Source organism: Somniosus microcephalus, chromosome 34 (assembly GCF_052327205.1).
Source record: "Somniosus microcephalus isolate GS21.2 chromosome 34, FLI_Smic_1.0, whole genome shotgun sequence".
NCBI lineage: Eukaryota > Metazoa > Chordata > Chondrichthyes > Squaliformes > Somniosidae > Somniosus > Somniosus microcephalus.
Window position 1 is genome coordinate 15,932,168 of NC_141020.1, and position 22,206 is coordinate 15,954,373.

Here is a 22,206-nt window from a genome sequence, read left to right on the forward strand (position 1 = left end):
CACAGCCAGCAATACGGTCGGTCATCAATGCTCCCTGTCTGGAGGTCCTGCGCTTACCGGCTTTTTGAATGGGCCGCGCAGCCCGTTAAAGAGGCCGGCACCCCCCAAAATATTAGGGGGAATGTGTCGGACATGCTTGATTGGCACCCCATCCACCACCTTAAACATTCACTCCCTCCACCACCGGCGCACCGTGGCTGCAGTGTGCACCATCTACAAGATGCACTGCAGCAACTCGCCAAGGCTTCTTCGGCAGCACCTCCCAAACCCACGACCTCTGCCACCTAGAAGGACAAGGGCAGCAGGCGCATGGGAACACCGCCACCTCCACGTTCCCCTCCAAGTCACCCACTCCAATATATCGGCCGTTCCTTCATCGTCGCTGGGTCAAATTCCTGGAACTCCCTCCCTAACAGCACTGTGGGAGCACCTTCACCACACGGGACTGCAGCGGTTCAAGAAGGCACCTTCTCAAGGGCAACTAGGGATGGGCAATAAATGCTGGCCTTGCCAGCGACGCCCACATCCCATGAACGAATAAAAAAAGTACCTTAAGACCCCGCAATCGTTTAAGAATATTGCATAGAAATTTTAACAGAAATAGGCCGTTCGGCCCAACCAGTCCGTGTTGGCCTTATCCTCCACGCGAGCAGTATTCCCAATCCAATGGTCTAGCTCCGTTCCCAAATCTCTTCCACCACTAACATAGAAAAACATCCCTATTCTTAAAAGCTGAAATGGCCTCTGCTTCAATCGCTAACTCCAGCAGTACCTTTCACAGCGTCACACCATCTTGTGTAACAAGATTTTTATAGAAACATAGAAGATAGGAGCAGGAGTAGGCCATTCGGCCCCTCGAGCCTGTTCCGCTTAATGAGATCATGGCTGATCATCCAAATTCAGTGCCCTGTCCCTGCTTTCTCCCCATAGCCCTTGATCCCTTTAGCCTTAAGAAATATATCCAACTCCTTCTTGAATATGTTTAATGAATTGGCCTCCACTGCCTTCTGTGGTAGAGAATTCCACAGGTTCACCACTCTCTGGGTGAAGAAATTCCTCCTCTCAGTCCTAAATGGCTTATCCCTTATCCTTAGGCTGTGACCCCTGGTTCTGGACTCCCCCGCCATCGGGAACATCCTTCCTGCATCTAGTCTGTCTAGTCCTGTTAGAATTTTATAAGTTTCAATGAGGTCCCCTCTCATTCTTCTAAACTCTAGCGAATATAAGCCTAATCGACCCAATCTCTCCTCATACGTCATTCCTGCCATCCCAGGTATCAGTCTGGTGAATCTTCGCTGCACTCCATCCATGGCAAGAACATCCTTCCTCAGATAAGGCGACCAAAACTGCACACAATACTCAAGGTGTGGTCTCACCAAGGCCCTGTACAACTGCAGCAAGACATCCTTGTTCCTGTACTCGAATCCTCTCGCTACGAAGGCCAACATACCATTTGCCTTCTTAACCGCCTACTGCACCTGCATGCTTACCTTCAGCGACTGGTGTACAAGGACACCCAAGTCTCGTTGCACTTCCCCTTTTCCCAATCTATTTCTCCAGGTTACTGTCCTAAATCGCTTATATTTAATCTTGTAGCTATAATCCCCCTCATTTTAAGCACCTCAAACACTGGAACAGTCTGTTTCTCTCTGCTCTGTGCTATCCCTTCATACTTTTAAACATCTCTGTCAAATCATCCTTCATTTTCTCTCTTTTAATGAAAGCCCCAGTTTTTTCAAGACTTTCTTTCTATTTGTTCTTCCTCAGACCAGGCAGCATCCGAGTGAATCTGCGCTGCACCCTCTCTATTGCCTCAGTACCCTTCCTATAGCGTGGAGTCCAAAGCTGCACCCACACTATTCCAACTGAGGCCTTACCAAGGTTATTTAGCGACTCACCATGACATCGCAACTTTCATACTCTATATCACTTGCCATAAAACCCAGTGTTCCGTGCATTTTTATGGCCTTATGGCTTTTAATGTGCTGTGAACTCACACCCCCCCCAAATCCCTCTGCTCTTCCATATCATACACCTTACAGTATAATTATTATTATTATTTTTTTTTAAAACAAAATGTGCATTCCATCAGCACTTTTTAATAATCCATTCCACCAGTTTATCAATATGGGGTACGGTAGCATAGTGGTAATGTTACTGGACTAGTAATCCGGAGGCCTGGACTACTGATCCGGAGACGCAAGTTCAAATCTCACCACTGGGGAATTTAAATTCAATTAATTAAATATAAATCTGGATTTAAACAGTATCAGTAATGAAACTACTGGGTTGTCGTAAAAATCCATCTGGTTCACTAATGTCCTTCAGGGAAGGAAATCTATCACCCTTACCCGGTCTGGCCTATATGTGACTCTAGACCCACAGCAATGTGAACTGCCCTGTGAAATGCCCTAGCAAACCACTCAGTTGTATTCAAGAAGGCTGCTCACCACCACCACCACCTTCTCGAGGGCAATTAGGGATGGGTAATAAATGCTGGCCTTGTTGGGGAGGTCCACATCCCGTGAATGAATTTTTTTTTTTAAAGTTCGCTTGTAGCTTCCTTTGGTCCTCAAGAATTTACTCTGCTTATTTTAGTATGATCTGCGAATTTGGACACACCTGCCTCTGTATCCAAATCATCGACATACATGGTGAACAGACGCAGTTCCAGACTGGAACCCTGTGGGACACCGCTGCCCACTTTCTTTCTAACCACTCAGAAACTCCCCCTTAATCCTACTCTCGGTTTCCTCCCTTCTGACCGGTTTCTGATCCAATCTGCCACCCTCCCCCTAATTCCATAGTCTCCTGTGCAGTGCCATGTGAAACATAGAAACATAGAAGATAGGAGCAGGAGTAGGCCATTCGGTCCCTCGAGCCTGCTCCGCCATTCAATGCGATCATGGCCGATCATCCAAATTCAGTGCCCTGTCCCTGCCTTCTCCCCATATCCCTTGATCCCTTTAGCCTGAAGAAATATATCTAACACCGTCTTGAATATATTTAATGAATTGGCCTCAACTGCCTTCTGTGGTAGAGAATTCCACAGGTTCGCCACTCTCTGGGTGAAGAAATTCCTCATCTCTGTCCTAAATGGTTTACCCCTTATCTTTAGACTGTGACCCCTGGTTCTGGAATCCATGACCATCGGGAACATCCTTCCTCCATCTAGTCCTGTCAGAATTTTATAAGTTTCAATGAGATCCCCTTTCATTCTTCTAAACTTCAGCGAGTATAAGCCCAATCTACCCAATCTCTCCTCATACGTCATTCCTGCCATCCCAGGTATCAGCCTGGTGAATCTTCGCTGAACTCCTTCCATGGCAAGAACATCCTTCCTCAGATAAGGCAACCAAAACGGCACACAATACTCAAGATGTGGTCTCACCAAGGCCCTGTACAACTGTAGCAAGACATCCTTGTTCCTGTACTCGAACCCTCTCGCTACAAAGGCCAACATGCCATTTGCCTTCTTAACCGCCTGCTGCACCTGCATGCTTACCTTCAGTGACTGATGCACAAGGACACCCAGGTCTCGTTGCACTTCCCCTTCTCCCAATCTATTGCCATTCAGATAATAATCTGCCTTCCTGTTTTTGCCACCAAAGTAGATAAAGTGGCTTTCTGAAAGTCCATGTACACGCCATCCACCGCATTTTCCCCACCCAGCGTATCCGTCACCTCCTCCAAAGAACTTGTGCAGGTTTCTCTAGCGCAATCCTCCTTTCAAAATCCGGGCTAGCTGCATGTCATTATTTTTAGAAATTTCCTCTTTAATTAAAGATTCCAAAATGGATCCTCCCACAGATGTTAAACTAACTGGCCTCGAATTACTCGAGTTAGCTCTGTCTCCCTTTTTGAAAATGAATATTACATTGGCCACTCTCCAGTCCTCCGACGCACAATAGAAACCCGAAATATAATTTCTAGGGCCTCCGCTATTTCTTCCCCCGATTCCCTCAGGATTCTTATGTGTAGCCAGTCAGGTCCTGGCAATTTGAACTTAACTAACTTCTCTCAACACTTTCCTTTTATTCATTGTAAATATCGCTCATCTTGCTTTTAATCAAGAGCTCCTCCCCGACAACCTTCTCTTTAGTAAATACAGTCGGACGCTGCGGTGGCGAGAGGGTCTTTTAACAGGGATGAGCCAAGATGGGTTGAATGGTCTTCCTCATCCATGTCCATCCTGCGACTGTGACCCATTCAAGTCAGAGCTCTGCCACATCCGAACAGCACCCAAGTTGGAGTACAAGAATAAAGAAGTCTTACTGCAATTATATAAGGCTTTGGTGACATCACAGCTGGAGTACTGTGTGCAGTTTTGGTCTCCGTATCTAAGGAAGGATATACTTGTCTTAGAGGGAGTGCAACAAAGGTTCACCAGACTGATTCCTGGGTTGGGGAGACTGTCCTATGAAGAGAGATTGAGTAGACTAGGCCTATATTCCATAGAGTTTAGAAAAATGAGAGGTGATCTGATTGAAACGTATAAAATTCTTAAGGGGCTCGACAGGGTAGATGCAGGGAGGATGTTTCCCCTGGCTGGGGAGTCTAGAACTAGGGGTCACGGTCTCAGAATAAGGGGTCGGCCATTTAGAACTGAGATGAGGAGAAATTTCTTCACTCAAGAGGGTTGTGAATCTTTGGAATTCTCTACCCCAGAGGGCTGTGGGGGCTCAGTCGTTGAGTATATTCAGGACAGAGATCGATAGATTTTTAGATACTAACGGAACCAAGGGATATGGGAATAGTGCAGGAAGGGGGAGTTGAGGTAGATCATCAGTCATGATGTTATTGAATGGCGGAGCAGGCTTGAAGGGCCAAATGGCCGACTCCTGTTCCTATTTCTTATGTTCTTAAGTTCAGAGCCACAGAAAATGAATCACAAAAGGTAGAGCAATAAATACAGGGCATCCTTTTCAACAAGGATTTTCATGAAGGGAACAGAGAAGGTTTTCCCTTTGACAGTATGCTAGCTGATGCAACGCTCCATGGGACCCAACAACAACCAGCACACTGGACGAACACAGCTTCAGTCACAGCGGCCGAGTTAATCCTGTACTCACCAGATTCGCCACGTTCTCTGGCGAGAGCAGCGGCATTAGAAACTGCGCCGTGACATCAATGGCAGACTGCGTGCTCTGGGACGAAGATGGTTTCGGAGCGGAAGTTGCCGCTTGTTCGAGATCCTTGTCTTCATCATCCTCGCCTAGTGGCTCTGTCCGGAAAACAAACATCAGTCAATAAGACACAGCAACTTACCATCCGCACACAAAAGGCAACAATCCTTTCAGCGTCGGCCGTGGCTCAGTGGGTAGCGCCCTCGCCCGAGTCAGAAGGTTGTGGGTTCGAGTCCCGCTCCAGAGGCTTGAGCACAAAAATCTCGGCTGACATTCCCAGTTTAGTACTGAGGGAGTGCTGCATTGTCCGAGGTGCCGTCTTTTAGAGGAGACATTAAACCGAGGTCCCGTCTGCTCTTTAAGGCAGTCAACATTTATCTACATCGTCGTTATCTCATTGCTGTTTGTGGGAGCTTGCTGTGCACAAACTGGCTGCCGCGTTTCCTACATTACAACAGTGGCTACGCTTCAAAAGTACTTCACTGGCTGTAAAGCGCTTTGGGACGTCCTGAAAGGCGCTATATAAATGCAAGTCTTTTTTCTTTCATCTCAGACTTGGCCCTGTTTGACTAAGAAAGCCTGCTTTTGGGGGGGGGGGGGAATCTCCGATGGAAACCAGAATAACAAAGTGGAGCTCAGATCTCGAGGGGAGGTGGAGTTTTTTCTTTCTTTTTATTCATTCTCGGGATGTGAGCGTCGCTGGCAAGGTCAGCATTTATTGCCCATCCCCAGTTGCTCTCGAGAAGGTGGTGGTGAGCCGCCTTCTTGAACCGCTGCAGTCCGTGTGGTGAAGGTGCTCCCACAGTGCTGTTAGGGAGGGAGTTCCAGGATTTTGACCCAGCGACGATGAAGGAACGGCCGATATATTTCCAAGTCAGGATGGTGTGTGACTTGGAGGGGGACTTGGTGTTCCCACGTGCCTGCTGCCCTTGTCCTTGTAGGTGGTAGAGGTCACGGATTTGGGGGGTGGGGGTTGGAAAGGTGAGAAGACAAAAAAACTTTAGCCAAACCTCGAAGGAGGGAAGCAGCAGTTGCTGAGAGTGTGGGGTAATCGGCCTGCACCAGTGATTCAAACTGGTTTCCCACCTATGTTCCCTGGAACTTTGTTTGGTCCTGCACGGCCCCTTGAAAATACCTTGCATGCATGGTTTTTACACTGAAATGCCGGCAAGCCAGCTGCGTGAGTTCCCTAGAGCACTGCGCACCTTTGAGTGTCAGCTGTGGCTCAGTGGGTAGCACACTCGCCTCTGAGTCAGAAGGTTGTGGGTTCAAGTCCCACTCCAGGGACTTGATCACAAAATCTAGGCTAACACTCTAATGCAGTACTGAGGCAGTGCTGCTCTGTCGGAGGTGCCATCTTTCAGATGAGACGTTAAACCGAGGCCCCGGCTGCTCTCTCAGGTGGACGTAAAAGATCCCATGGCACTATTTTTCGAAGAAGAGCAGGGGAGTTTTCCCCCGTGTCCTGGGGCCAATATTTATCCCTCAATCAACATCACAAAAAACAGATTACAGGAAACTCTCTTTTAACCGGTACCTAAATAATCGGAAATCTCTGTTAACCGGCAAAATTCAGGAGTAGGTTCAGGTAAGTTTTACTTCATATTAGTGGCAGTTCCTGGATCTGTGGCTGTGTAACTGGGGTTCGTGCACTTGTTGCTAAGCAACAGGGACACTTGGTCTGTGGCTGGAGTTTTTGCACATGTTGCTAAGCAACAGGGAAGCCTGGATTTGTTGCTGTGTTCGGAGCTCTCGTACCTTTTAACTATACCTCTCTATAATCCGGACTTTTTGATAAACCGGCACCACGCCGGTCCCGTTGGTGCCGGATAATAAAGAGTTTCCTGTATCTGGTCATTATCACATTGCTGTTTGTGGGAGCAACAGTGACCACACTCTAAAATACTTCATTTGCTGTAAAGCACTTTGAGACGTCCGGTGGTCGTGAAAGGCGCTGTAGAAATGCAAGGCTTTCGTTCTTGTCGGAACGGTTTCCCATCCCACGAGATGGAACCATTGCTGCGGCGGTGCGTCGGGTTGAGGTATTCCGCTGTCGAACTGCCCCCTTACCGATCTTGATTTTCTTCATGCCCTGGTCAGTCTCCTCGCGGTGCCGCTTCCGCACGTCCTTCAGGTTGGGCATGTTGCGGGCGATCTCCTGCTGCTGCGTGCCGAGGTCCAGGAGCAGCGTGGTGATCTGGGCGTGGAACTCGAAGGAGGACGGGTGCTTTAGCACGCTCAGCAGGTGCAGCTTCAGGTTCTTCCGCACGCTGCTGACCTGCGACTTTGCCAGCGTCGGCGGCAGATTCGCTGAAATCAAAAAAAGAAACAGACGTGAATAATACGACGGTCACTCAGGCTGAGGAGAGGCCAAGCTTTTTTTAAATTTTTTTATTTGTTCACGGGATGTGGGTGTCGTTGGCAAGGCCAGCATTTACTGCCCGTCCCCATTTAGAAACATAGAAGATAGGAGCAGGAGTAGGCCATTCGGTCCTTCAAGCCTGCTCCGCCATTCAATGAGATCATGGCTGATCATCCAAACTCAGTACCCTGTCCCTGCCTTCTCCCCATATCCCTTGATCCCTTTAGCCTTAAGAAATATATCTAACTCCTTCTTGAATATTCCTTCTTGAATATATTTAATGAATTGGCCTCCACTGCCTTCTGTGGTAGAGAATTCCACAGGTTCACCACTCTCTGGGTGAAGAAATTCCTCCTCATTTCAGTCCTAAATGTCCTACCCCTTATCCTTAGACTATGACCCCTGGTTCTGGACTCCCCAACCATCGGGAACATCCTTCCAGCATCTAGTCTGTCCAGGCCTGTCAGAATTTTATAGGTTTCGATGAGATCCCCTCTCAATCTTCTAAACTCCAGTGAGTATAAGCCCAATCGACACAATCTCTCCTCATACGTCATTCCTGCCATCCCAGGTATCAGCCTGGTGAATCTTCGCTGCACTCCTTCCATGGCAAGAACGTCCTTCCTCAGATAAGGCGCCCAAAACTGCACACAATATTCAAGGTGTAGTCTCACCAAGGCCCTGTACAACTGTAGCAAGACATCCTTGTTCCTGTACTCGAACCCTCTTGCTACGAAGGCCAACATACCATTTGCCTTCTTAACCGCCTGCTGCACCTGCATGCTTACCTTCAGCGACTGGTGCACAAGGACACCCAGGTCTCTTTGCACTTCCCCTTCTCCCAATCTATTGCCATTCAAATAATAATCTGCCTTCCTGTTTTTGCCACCAAAGTGGATAACCTCACATTTATCCACATTATAGTGCATTTGCCATGTTTCTGCCCAATCACCCAACCTGTCCAAATCGTACTGGAGTTTCATGACATCCTCCTCACAGCATACCCTCCCACCCAGCTTTGTGTCGTCTGCAAATTTGGAGATATTACATCAAATTCCCTCGTCCAGATCATTAATATATATTGTGAACAGCTGGGGTCCTAGGACCGATCCTTGCGGTACCCCACGAGTCACTGCCTGCCACTCGGAAAACGACCCGTTTATTCCAACTCTTTGCTTTCTGTCCGCCAACCAGTTCTCTATCCAAGTCAATACCTTGCCCCCAATCCCATGTGCCTTAATTTTGCACGCTAATCTCTTATGCGGGACCTTATCGAAAGCCTTCTGAAAGTCCAAATACACCACATCCACTGGTTCTCCCTTATCTATTTTACCAGTTACATCCTCAAAAAATTCCAGTAGATTAGTCAAGCATGATTTACCTTTTGTAAATCCACGTTGACTTTGTCCGATCCTGTCACTACTTTCCAAGTGCACTGCTATTACATCTTTTATAATGGACTCTAGCATTTTCCCCACTACCGATGTCAGGCTTACCAGTCTATAATTCCCTGCTTTTTCTCTGCCACCTTTTTTAAATAGTGGGGTAACATTAGCTACCCTCCAATCCATGGGTACTGTTCCAGAGTGTATTGAGTTCTGGAAGATGACCAGCAATACATCAACTATTTCTAGGGCCACTTCCTTAAGTACCCTGGGATGTGGATTATCAGGCCCTGGGGATTTATCGACCTTCAGTCCCATCAATTTTCCTAACACCATTTCCCTACAAATACTGATTTCTTTCAGTTCCACCCTTTCATCAGACCCTATGTTCCCCAGTATTTCTGGGAGGTTATTTGTGTCCTCCTTTGTGAAGACAGAACCAAAATATGTATTTAGTTGGTCTGCCATTTCTTTGTTCCCCATTATAAATTTCCTCGATTCTGACTGCAAGGGATCTACGCTTGACTTCACCAATCTTTTTCTCTTCACATATCTATAAAAGCTTTTACAGTCAGTTTTTATGTTCCCTGCAAGCTTACTCTCATATTCTATTTTCCCTTTCTTAATTAATCCCTTTGTCCTCCTTTGTTGAATCCTAAACTGCTCCCAATCCTCAGGATTATTGCTTTTTCTGGCCAATTTGTATGTCCTCTCCTTGGATCTTATGCTATCCCTAATTTCCTCTACATTGGGGAGACCAAACGCAGATTGGGTGACCGCTTTGCGGAACACCTACGTTCAGTCCGCAAGCCTGACCCCGAGCTTCCGGCCGCCTGTCACTTTAATACTCCCCTCCGCGGCCTCTTACACTGTTCCAAAGAAGCTCAATGTAAGCTCGAGGAACAGCACCTCATCTTTCTATAAGGCAATTTACAACCTTCTGGACTTAACATCGAGTTCAACAATTTCAGACTATAACCTCAGCCCCTGTATTTCTTTATATATTTTTTCTCTTGTGGTCTCACATGGTAACTGTTAATGATGCTGCCATCATCATTCACACCTCACCTAAAGCCGTCTTTTGTTTCTTAACTCTTAATGTCCCATTATCTCTCCTTTTGCCTTGCATCAATACTTTTGTCAGTCAATCTCTCCTGCCTTCCATCCCATCACAGACCTTCCCTTTATTCTTTCCTCCCCGCCCCTGCTTAAAAATCTCTCTTCTCTAACCTTTTCCAATTCTGACGAAAGGTTCCCCGGCTCGAAACGTCGACTCTGTTTCTCGCTCCTCGATGCTGCCTGACCGGCTGAGTGTTTCCAGCATTTTCTGTTGTTCTGTCAGTTTCCACATGTACGCTGGCGACACCCAGCTCTACCTCACTACCACTTCTCTCGACCCCTCCACGGTCTCTAAATTGTCAGACTGCTTGTCCGACATACAGTTCCGGATGAGCAGAAATTTTCTCCAATTAAATATTGGGAAGCCATTGTTTTCGGTCCCTGCCACAAACTCTGTTCCCTAGCCACTGACTCCATCCCTCTCCCTAACATCTGTCTGAGGCTGAACCACACTGTTCGCAACCTTGGCGTCATACTTGACCCTGAAATGAGCTTCCGACCACATATCCGCAGCATAACAAAGACCACCTATTTCCACCTCCATAACATCGCCCGTCTCCGCCCTTGCCTCAGCTCATCCGCTGCTGAAACCCTCATCCCTGCCTTTGTTACCTCTAGGCTTGACTATTCCAACGCACTCCTGGCTGGCCTCCCACATTCCACCCTACGTAAACTCGAGGTCATCCAAAACTCGGCTGCCCGTGTCCTAACTCGCACCAAGTCCCGTTCGCCCATCACCCCCTGTGCTCGCTGACCTACATTGGCTCCCGGTTAAGCAGCGCCCCGATTTCAAAATTCTCATCCTTGTTTTCAAATCCCTCCATGGCCCTCGCCCCTCCCTATCTCTGTAACCTCCTTCAGCTCCACAAACCTCCCCGCCCGCCCCCCCCCGATATATCTGTGTTCCTCTAATTCTGCCCTCTTGAGCATCCCTGATTATAATCGCTCAACCTTTGGTGGCCGTGCCTTCAGCTGCCTGGGCCCGAAGCTCAAGAATTCCCTCCCTAAACCTCTCCGCCTCTCTTTCCTCCTTTAAGATGCTCCTTAAAACCTACCCCTGTGACCAAGCTTTTGGTCACCTGCCCTAATTTATCCTTATGTGACACATTTTTTTGTCTATTAATACTCCTGTGCAGCGCCTTGGGATGTTTTACTATGTTAAAGACACTATATAAATACAAGTTGTTGTTGTTGTTGACACAACCGTTCAGGGCAGTAACGGTGTAGTCTGTCAGAGAGTAACTTGCATCTGCACCAGGTAGTGACAGTTATCCACAGAGATCACCGAGACAGTGAGCATTACAACCTTTACCCTCACCCCCCCCCACCAAGCCAGGCCAGTATCACTCCCATGATGATATAAATTTCAACATGAAATCATCAGAAAACATGACACCAAAAAGTCATGAGTATGAAAACTGCAGCATTCAAAGATTTTAACCAGTTGCTTTTCCAATATGACATCTGACCCTAGATGGCCATGAATCCACCGACCTGTGACCCCCAGATGGCCATGGATCCACTGACCCGTGACCCCAGATGGCCATGGATCCACTGACCTGTGACCCCAGATGGCCATGAATCCACTGACCCGTGACCCCAGATGGCCATGAGTCCACTGACCCGTGACCCCAGATGGCCATGAATCCACCAACCTGTGACCCCAGATGGCCATGAATCCACTGACCCGTGATCCCAGATGGCCATGAACCCACCGACCCGTGACCCCAGATGGCCATGAATCCACTGACCCGTGACCCCAGATAGCCATGGATCACACTGACCCGTGACCCCAGATGGCCATGAATCCACTGACCCTTGACCCCAGATGGCCATGAATCCACTGACCCATGACCCCAGGTGGCCATGGGTCCACTGACCCATGACCCCAGGTGGCCATGGATCCACTGACCCGTGACCCCAGGTGGCCATGGATCCACTGACCCGTGACCCCAGGTGGCCATGGATCCACTGACCCGTGACCCCAGGTGGCCATGGATCCACTGACCCGTGACCCCAGATGGCCATGAATCTACTGACCCGTGACCAGAGATGGGCATGAATCCACCGACCGGTGACCCCAGATGGCCATGGATCCACTGACCCGTGACCCCAGATGGCCATGAATCCACTGACCCGTGACCCCAGATAGCCATGGATCACACTGACCCGTGACCCCAGATGGCCATGAATCCACTGACCCGTGACCCCAGATGGCCATGAATCCACTGACCCATGACCCCAGGTGGCCATGGATCCACTGACCCATGACCCCAGGTGGCCATGGATCCACTGACCCGTGACCCCAGGTGGCCATGGATCCACTGACCCGTGACCCCAGATGGCCATGGATCCACTGACCCGTGACCAGAGATGGGCATGAATCCACCGACCGGTGACCCCAGATGGCCACGGATCCACTGACCCGTGACCCCAGATGGCCATGAATCCACTGACCCGTGACCCCAGATGGCCATGAATCCACTGACCCGTGACCAGAGATGGGCATGAATCCACCGACCGGTGACCCCAGATGGCCATGGATCCACTGACCCGTGACCCCAGATGGCCATGAATCCACTGACCCGTGACCCCAGATAGCCATGGATCACACTGACCCGTGACCCCAGATGGCCATGAATCCACTGACCCGTGACCCCAGATGGCCATGGATCCACTGACCCATGACCCCAGGTGGCCATGGATCCACTGACCCATGACCCCAGGTGGCCATGGATCCACTGACCCGTGACCCCAGGTGGCCATGGATCCACTGACCCGTGACCCCAGGTGGCCAGGGATCCACTGACCCGTGACCCCAGATGGCCATGAATCCACTGACCCGTGACCCCAGATGGCCATGAATCCACTGACCCGTGACCCCAGATGGCCATGAATCCACTGACCCGTGACCCCAGATAGCCAGGGATCCACTGACCCGTGACCCTAGATGGCCATGGATCCACTGACCCGTGACCCCAGGTAGCCAGGGATCCACTGACCCATGACCCCAGATGGCCAGAGATCCACTGACCCGTGACCCCAGATAGCCAGGGATCCACTGACCCGTGACCTGTACCTGCAGAGAGTCTTTCAGCTACGGCATCAGGAGTTTGAATTTGGCCACCGGGTCATCCTGCTGCTGGGCCTGTTGTTGCTGTGCGAGCGCCGGCTGCGCGGCCTGAGCCTGGGCGGCGGCCAATTGCTGGGCCTGAGCCGCGGCCGCCGCCAATTGTTGCTGCTGCTGGTTTAGCTTTGCCGCCATCTTGCCCCCGCACTCCGGGTGGTGGTGAGCCACCTTCTTGAATAAGTGGCTTGCCATTTTAGAGGGCAGCCACATTTCTGTCACATATCGGCCAGACCGCGTAAGGGCGGCAGATTTCCTTTTCTGAAGGACATTAGTGAACCAGATGGGTTTTTAACGACAATCCGATAGTTTCATGGTCACTTTTACTGACACTAGCTTTTTATTCCAGATTTATTTAATTAACTGAATTGAAATTCCCCAGTGGTGGGATTTGAACTCGCGTCTCCGGATCATTCGTCCAGGTCTCTGGATTACTAGCCCAGTAACATAACCATGATGCTACCGTACTCACAACCAGGAGAAAGTAGCTCACCAGACTGTGATAGCACACGCTAATCTTCGAGGCGTGTGAATCCAGGGGCCTGGCAAGCACCAGCTTCGAATCAGACGGAACTGGTGCTGAGGATGTCGGCACACAGTGGAGGGGGAGGGTGGCCGAGAGGCAAAACGCCCCAACTAGTGATTCGTAAGTGGTTCAGAGAAGGTTCACTCGGTTGATTCCGGAGATGAGGGGGTTGACGTATGAGGAAAGGTTGAGTAGGTTGGGCCTCTACTCATTGGAGTTCAGAAGAATGAGGGGCGATCTCATCGAAACATAAGATTGTGAGGGGGCTTGATCGGGTGGATGCGGGGAGGATGTTTCCACTGATGGATGAGACTAGAACTAGGGGCATAATCTTAGAATAAGGGACTGCCCTTTCAAAACTGAGATGAGGAGAAACTTCTTCACTCAGAGGGTAGTAAATCTATGGAATTTGCTACCTCAGAGAGCTGTGGAAGCTGCAACATTAAATAAATTTAAAACGGAGATAGACAGTTTCCTAGCAGATAAGGGAATTAGGGGTTACGGGGAGCGGGCAGGGAAGTGGACGTGAGTCTAGGTTCGGATCAGCCAGGATCCTATTGAATGGCGGAGCAGGCCCGAGGGGCCGTATGGCCTACTCCTGCTCCTACTTCTTATGTTCTTATGTAAGCTGGAGCAAAAACAGGGAGAAATGCTACTCAGCAGCAGACACTCGAGCAAAATTAAGGAACACACACTTGGACGACTTTCAAAGGAAAATCCAAGACAAAGGCTGAGCTCTTGCCGAATTTTCCCAATAAATACAAGGAAGTTGAGCGCTTTGAACTCCCGTCAGTTGCGGCTCAGTGGGTAGCGCTCTCACCTCAGAGTCAGAGGTCGTGGGTTCAAGCCCCAGAATCTCGAGGCTGACGCTCCCGGTGCAGCGCTGAGGGAGTGCTGCACTGTCGGAGGTGGTCTCTTTCGGGCGAGATGTTAAACCGAGGCCCTGTCTGCGTGGACGTGGAAGATCCCGCAACACTATTTCAAAGAGCGGCTGGGGGGGGGGGGGGGGGGGGAGTTCTCCCAATATTTATCCCTCAACCAACATCACTTTCAAGCAAAAAGATCAAATCGTCATCTCGTTGCTGCTTGTGGGAGCTTGCTGTGCGCAAATTGGCTGCCGCGTTTCCCACATTGCAGCAGTGACTGCATTCCAAGAGTGCTTCATTGGCTGCAAAGCACTTTGCGACGTCCTGAGCTCAATGAAAGGCGCTGTACAAATGTGAGTCTTTATCTCTTTCAATGTCCTCACCGTGAAGGGTCTCGTATGCCTGGATCACCTCAGACATGTACATGGGGCGTTGCTTCGCGATGTTTGCCAAGGAGCCCAGCGCGGCAGTCAGGTTGATGCTGGAGATGGCGGGGTGGACCATGAATTTTAACAGCTGATCCAGTGCCATTTTACCCTCCTCCTGAAGCATGCCTGGAAAAGAAGCAGGCCACAAAATATCAGCGAGATTACCAGCCTCAACAGACAGCTCCAGAGCTGGAAGTTCAACAATTTCAGACCATAACCCCTGCCCTCATCATTTTTTCCCCATTTTTTCTCTCTCTCTCACATGGCCGCTGTCGATCATTCTGCCAGTGCCATTTACACTTCATCCAGAGCCATCTTTTGTTTCTTAACTTGTCCCATTACAGGAAACTTTCAATTAACCGGCCCCTAAATAACTGGAAATGTCAGTTAACCAGCAAAATTCAGGAGTAGGTTCAGGTAACTTTTATTACTTTTTTTACTCCATTTGTTGCTGTGCAAGGGTGTGGCTGCAGCTGTTGCTAAGCTACAGAGACGCTTGGAACTTGTGGCCATTGTTCTGAAGCACAGGGTTTGTTGCTTTATACGGAGCTCTCAGCTCCGTATCTTTTACTATAGCGTTCGGTTAGCCGGAATTTTTGATGAACCAGGCACCACGTCAGTCCCGTCCGTGCCGGATACCAGAAAGTTTCTTGTACCATCATCCCTTTTGTCTCTTAATTTCTCCTGCCTTCCACCCTATCACAGACCTTCCCTTTTGTTCTTTCCTCCCCTCCCTCCTTTGCCCGCCCCACACTTGCTTAAAAACCTGTTCCATCTCCAGCTTTTTTCCAGTTCTGACGAAGGGTCATCGACCTGAAACGTTAACTCTGTTTCTCTCTCCACAGGTGCTGCCTGGCCTGCTGAGTATCGCCAGCATTTTCTGTTTCTATTCCAGAGCTGGGAGTCCTGTCAACACACACAGTTCTTTTTGCAAACTTGCAAACTGTAAAAAGTGTTGAAATCCAGCAGTTAAAGTACCAGGACAGCAATTCCACTTCCTCTGTCCCTGATGCCTCCTCGCCCGCCACACAGTTAATTCCCAAAGAAAAACTGGGAATGGGCACGCTATCTGCACCCAGGACCAGGGTTACAAACACCAGAGTGCTGCAGCAGGAGGGTTGATAAGCAGAGGGCACAGATTTAAGATAATTGGCAAAAGAACCAGAGGGGACGATTCGGACATTTTTTTTTTTTTTTTTTTTTTTTAAAACGGAGCGAGTTGTGATCTGGAACGCGCTGCCGGAAAGGCTGGTGGAATCCGATTCAATAGTAACTTTGAAAAGGGGATTCGATAAATACAGGAAACTCTTTTAACCGGCACCTAAATTATCCGGAAATCTCTCTTAGCTGAACCTACTCCTGAATTTTGCCAGTTAAGTTTTACTATATATCAGTGGCCATGTAACCAGGGTTCCTGGATCTGTGGCCGTGTAACCGGGGCTCCTGCACCTGTGGCCGTGCAACAGGGACTCCTGGATCTGTGACCATGTAACCGGGACTCCTGCACAAGTACCGTGTAACCGGGGCTCCTGCACCTGTGGCCGTGTACGGGGCTCTAGTACCTTGGTAAGTATACCTCTCTGTAATCCGGACTTTTTGATCAACCGGCACCACGCCGGTCCCGGATAAAAAAAGAGTTTCCTGTAATTAATTAAAACCTGGAATGAAAAGCTAGTGTCAGTAATGGTGACCGTGAAACTACCGAATTGTTGTAAAAACCCATCGGGTTCACTAATGTCCTTTCGGGAAGGAAATCTGCTGCCCTTACCCGGTCTGGCCGATATGTGGCTCCAGACCCACAGCAATGTGGTTGACTCTTAATCACATTTTGGTAAGAAAAATAAGGCGGTCACATGTTACTTGGAAAATAAGAATCTAAATGGGGAAAGAGGAGCAAAGAGATCTGGGAATACAAATACACAAATCACTAAAAGTCGCGACTAGAGGCCATCAATATAACAGTCCCCAAGAAATCAGGAATTCAGGAGAAACCTCTTTACCCAGAGAGTGGTGAGAATGTGGAAGTCGCTACACAGGGAGTGGTTGAGGCGAATAGTATAGATGGAAGGGGAAGCTAGATAAGCATATGAGGGAGAAGGGAAGCGGGTTCTGCTGGTAGATTTAGATGAGCAACGACGGGAGGATGCTCGAGTGGAGCATAAACGCTGGCATGGGCTGGTTGGGCCAAATGGCCTGTTTCTGGGCCGTATATTCTCTGTAATTCTATCTATACACGTACAAGAGCTCCAGCTTGGAGTACTGTGTGCAGTTCTGGTCGCCATATTATAAAAAGGATAATAAAGTGTGGCCTAACCAAGGTTCGATACCAGTTTAACTTCTCAACTTTTCAATTCTATCCCTCTAGAAATAAACCCTAGTGCTTGGTTGTCCTTATTGACCGGCGTCGCAACTTTTAGTGATTTGTACCATCCTCAGACACTGCAATTCGAACTCATGCATCACCCAGCCATCCCCTCAATCATCTACAGGAAACTTTGTGCTATCCGGAGGTGAGCTATCCGGCAATCTGGAGCCACCGGCAAAAATCAGCAGCCGCTTTTTATTCTTTTTGTTTGTTTTTTTTGCTTTGTTTGAACAGTCAAGCTGTGCAAGGTCTGTAGCTATAGCAACAGCTTCAGCTACAGAGCTTTAGGGCCACACCCGAGTGTTTAGAAGCTGTTGCTAAGCAACAGTGTTTGTTGTCAAATACGGAGATAAGCATCTCCGTATCTCTCAACATTAACTCTGAAGAGTACGGCAGTTTTGAGGCAACGGCAGCAGCTCGGTCCCGTGGGTGCCGGATAGCACAAAGTTTCCTGTACTGTGCTCAACTGGTCAACAGGCAAGGGCTGAGTGACAGCAGAATATACCACTGATGTCCATCCATTGGGCCTGGCCTCGTATCCAACCCGAAGCATACAGGTTTGGTAAGTAGGTGGCTTGGGCCCGCAGTGGGATCACTACCCTATCCCTTGACTTATTACTTCATTTTTTAAAATTTATTCATGGGATGTGGGCGTTCTGGCCGGCCTTTATTGCCCGTTCCTATTTGCCCTCAGGAGGTGGTGGTGAGCCGCCTTCTTGAATAAGTGGCTTGCCATTTCAGAGGGCCGTTAAGAGTCAACCACATTTCTGTCAGATCTAGGCCAGGCCGGGTAAAGACGGCACATTTCCTTCCCTGAACCAGGTGGGTTTTTGTGTCAGTCTGGTAGTTACACGGTCACCATCACTGATACTAGCTTTTTATTCCAGATTTATTTAATTAGCTGAATTTAAATTCCCCGGCTGTCGAGGTGGGATTTGAACTCATGTCTCTGGATCGTTAGTCCAGGCCTCTGGATTACTAGTGCCAGTAACATCACCACTCTGCTACCGTTCCCTTGACGTATTACTTCATTGCCAGTCGCAAGGTGTTCTGCAGGGTACCCACTGGCTTTGATGAAAGAGTGATCCTTCACAATGCGATCCAGGTTGATGTCATTCTCCTGCCGCTTGGGGACATCCGAATCAGGGGTCCGAGGCGACAGCGTGATAATCAGGCTCTCGATGAACTTGATGGCATGGGTGCGGATTCCATCGTTATCAGAGTCCAGCATCAGGATGATTTCATCCTGCACGGCACTGACCATGTCCCAGCATGCTTCCTCCATTTCACTGATGACCTTTGACTTCACCATCCACTGATAAAAGAAAAGAACCGTGGGTTAAAACCTTCACCACAGAAAAACCACCGGATATTTACACCATCGAGACTCGGGCATATACAACAACAACTTGCATTTATATAGCGCCTTTAACGTAGTAAAGCAGCCCATGGCGCGTCACAGGGATGTTATGAAACAAAATTTGACACCGAGCCACATAAGGAGAAATTAGGACAGGCAGTCAAAAGCTTGGTCAAAGAGGTAGGTTTTAAGGAGCGTCTTAAACTGATAACTGGGGATGGCAGGAATGACGTATGAGGAGAAATTGGATTGATTGGGCTTATACTCGCTGGAGTTTAGAAGGATGAGAGGGGATCTCATTGAAACTTATAAAATTCTAACAGGACTAGACCGACTAGATGCAGGAAGGATGTTCCCGATGGCGGGGGAGTCCAGAACCAGGGGGTCACAGTCTAAGGATAAAGGGTAAGCCATTTAGGACAGAGATGAGGAGGAATTTCTTCACCCAGAGAGTGGTGAACCTGTGGAATTCTCTGTCACACAGCAGTTGAGACCAATTCATTAAATATATTCAAGAAGGAGTTAGATATATTTCTTAAGACTAAAGGGATCAAGGGATATGGGGAGAAAGCAGGGACAGGGTACTGAATTTGGATGATCAGCCATGATCTCATTGAATGGCGGAGCAGGCTCGAGGGGCCGAATGGCCTACTCCTGCTCCTATCTTCTATGTTTCTATGTAAAGAAGGAGAGAGAGGCGGAGAGGTTTAGGGAGGGAATTCCAGAGCTTAGATCCGAGGCAGCTGAAGGCACGGCCGCCAATGGTGGAGCGATGAAGATCGGGGATGCACAAGAGGCCAGCAGAGGGGGTAGAGAGGAGGCATGTCGACTGCTCACACTTTACACTGTAAATGGTGAAAATAGCCACGGTGATTCCACAACCCTCCAAGAGCTCTGCATTCCTCCACTCTGGACACTGAGCCCACTTCCTTCGCCCAGCCTTTGGCAGCCGAGCTTTCAGCCCCCTAGGCCCCAATTTGATTGAATTCTTCGAGGGGGTGACTAGGTGTGTGGATGAGGGTAGTGCAGTTGATGTAGTCTACAGGGACTTCAGTAAGGATTTTGATAAAGTCCCGCATGGGAGACTGGTCAAGAAGGTAAGAGTCCATGGGATCCAGGGCAATTTGGTACATTGGATCCAAAATTGGCTTAGTGGCAGGAGGCAGAGGGTGATGGTCGAAGGTTGTTTTTGTGACTGGAAGTCTGTGTCCAGTGGTGTACCGCAGGGATCGGTGCTGGGTCCTTTGCTGTTTGTAGTGTACATTAATGATTTAGATATGAATGTAGGAGGTATGATCAGTAAGTTCGCAGATGACACCAAAATTGGTGGAGTGGTAAATAGCGAGGACGGGTTGGTCAGATGGGTAGAACAGTGGCAAATGGAATTTAACCCTGAAAAGTGTGAGGTGACGCATTTTGGGAGGACTAACAAGGCAAGGGAATACACAATGAATGGTAGGACCCTAGGAAGGACGGAGGATCAGAAGGACCTTGGTGTGCATGTACATAGATCCCTGAAGGCAGCAGGACAGGTAGATAAGGTGGTTAAAAAGGTATATGGGATACTTGCCTTCATTAGCCGAGGCATAGAATATAAGAGCAGGGAGGTTATGATGGAGCTGTACAAAACACTAGTTAGGCCACAGCTGGAATACTGTGTGCACTTCTGGTCGCCACACTATAGGAGGGATGTGATTGCATTGGAGAGGGTGCAGAGGAGATTCACCGGGATGTTACCTGGGCTGGAGTGCTTCAGCTATGAAGAGAGACTGGATAGGCTGGGGTTGTTTTCCTTAGAGCAGAGAAGGCTGAGGGGGACCTGGTTGAGGTGTACAAAATTAGGAGGGGCATAGATAGGGTCGATAGAAATGAACTTTTCCCCTCAGTAGAGGGGTCAATAACCAGGGGGCATAGTTTCAAGGTAAGGGGCAGGAGGTTTAATGGGGATTTGAGGAAAAACTTTTTCACCCAGAGGGTGGTTGGAATCTGGAACTCACTGCCTGAAAGGGTGGTAGAGGCAGGAACCCTCACAACATTCAAGAAGCATTTAGATGAGCACTTGAAACGCCATAGCATACAAGGCTACGGACCAAGTGCTGGAAAATGGGATTAGAATAGACAGGGCTTGATGGCCAGCGTGGGCACGATGGGCCTCTTTCTGTGCTGTATAACTCTATGACTCTAAGCTATGGAATTTCTTCCCTAAACCTCTCCGTCTCTCCAACTACTTAAAACCTACCTCTTTGACCAACCTTTTAGTCACCTATCCGAAAACTTCCTTCTTTGGCTTGGTGTCTCCTGTAGAATCAGAGAACGCTATGGCACAGAAGCAGGCCGTTCGGCCCATCGTGCCTGTGCTAGTTCTTTGGAAGAGCTGTCCAATTAGTCCCACTCCCCCTGCTCTTTCCACACAACCTTGCAATTGTTTCCTTTTTAAGTATTTATCCAATTCCCTTTTGAAAGTTACTATTGAATCTGCTTCCACCGGCCTTTCAGGCAGCGCGTTCCAGATCACAACAACTCGCTGCGTAAAGAAAGTGTCTCCTCATTTCTCCCTCTCTGGTTCTTTTGCCAATTAACTTAAATCTGTCTCCTCTGGTTACCGACCCGCCTGCCAGTGGAAACAGTTTCTCCTGGTTTACTCTATCAAAACACAGTCATGATTTTGCACACCTCTTATCAAATCTGTGAAGCGCCATGGGACCTTTTACAGGAAACTTTGGTTTATCCGGAGGTTGTATGTCCGGAAACCTTGATCTAACGGCAGAAATCAGCAGCCGTTTTTGTTGTGTCTGTGTATAATAAGACACAGACTGCAGGAGAACGGTACAACAGGTGTTTACTCAACGTGGCTCACACTGGAACCGATCTGTACAGATTACTACTCAGTACTATATAAAGGTGTGGTCACTGCCGGTACTGCAGTATACATGAGCTGTAAAAGATAGTTCCCCCCTTTAAGGTATATACATTACAATTCCTCCCCTTTTAGATTAACAGTACCATAACACTCATTTAACAATTAAATATCAAACTAATTACAATTAACACTTTTAACATGCAACATTAGCTGAAAATAGTCTATTTATATATTCAGTCTTTGGGGAGGCTTCCTGATCCTTTCTGGATAGCGCCTTTCCCGAGTGTCTTGCTCTTGGTGCGGAGGCGATTCTGGCCCCCTGTCGTCGGTTGGTTCATCAGCTTCCAATGCTACTGTTTCTGGGGTAGATGCGACCTGTACGTCGGGTTCATCATATGGGCGAGGTATGGGGTTGACTTGTTCCTGTGACTCTAGGATCTGGTCAGCATGGCGTCTCACGATGCTCTCCCCAACGTCCAGTGTACATTAGTGGGCCCTGCCGTGTGCATATCGTTCCTGGCTGCCATTTTTCTGTTCGGTAGTCGCGGGCCAAGACTGGTTGCCCTACATTGAAGCTCCTTGTTGGCTTCTCATGGATGTGCTGGAATTGCTTACTCTCAACATCTCTTCGTACATTTGGTCCGAGCAAATCCAGGCGAGATCTTAACCTTCGGTTAAAGAA

The 22,206-nt window shown here is 48.7% G+C and overlaps 1 protein-coding gene across 2 annotated transcripts in view; it reads right to left on the minus strand.

Moving 5' to 3' along the window:
* Window positions 1-22,206, minus strand: part of sympk (symplekin) — a 75,541-nt gene that overhangs the window by 43,862 nt on the left and 9,473 nt on the right. For both annotated transcript variants that reach the window (XM_085973445.1, XM_085973443.1), the window contains exons 5-8: window positions 18,370-18,619; window positions 14,895-15,065; window positions 7,197-7,436; window positions 5,073-5,224 (exon numbers count right to left, since the gene is read on the minus strand). In XM_085973445.1, the coding sequence (XP_085829571.1) occupies window positions 5,073-5,224; window positions 7,197-7,436; window positions 14,895-15,065; window positions 18,370-18,619 (813 nt within the window). The remainder of the gene's footprint in view (window positions 1-5,072; window positions 5,225-7,196; window positions 7,437-14,894; window positions 15,066-18,369; window positions 18,620-22,206) is intronic.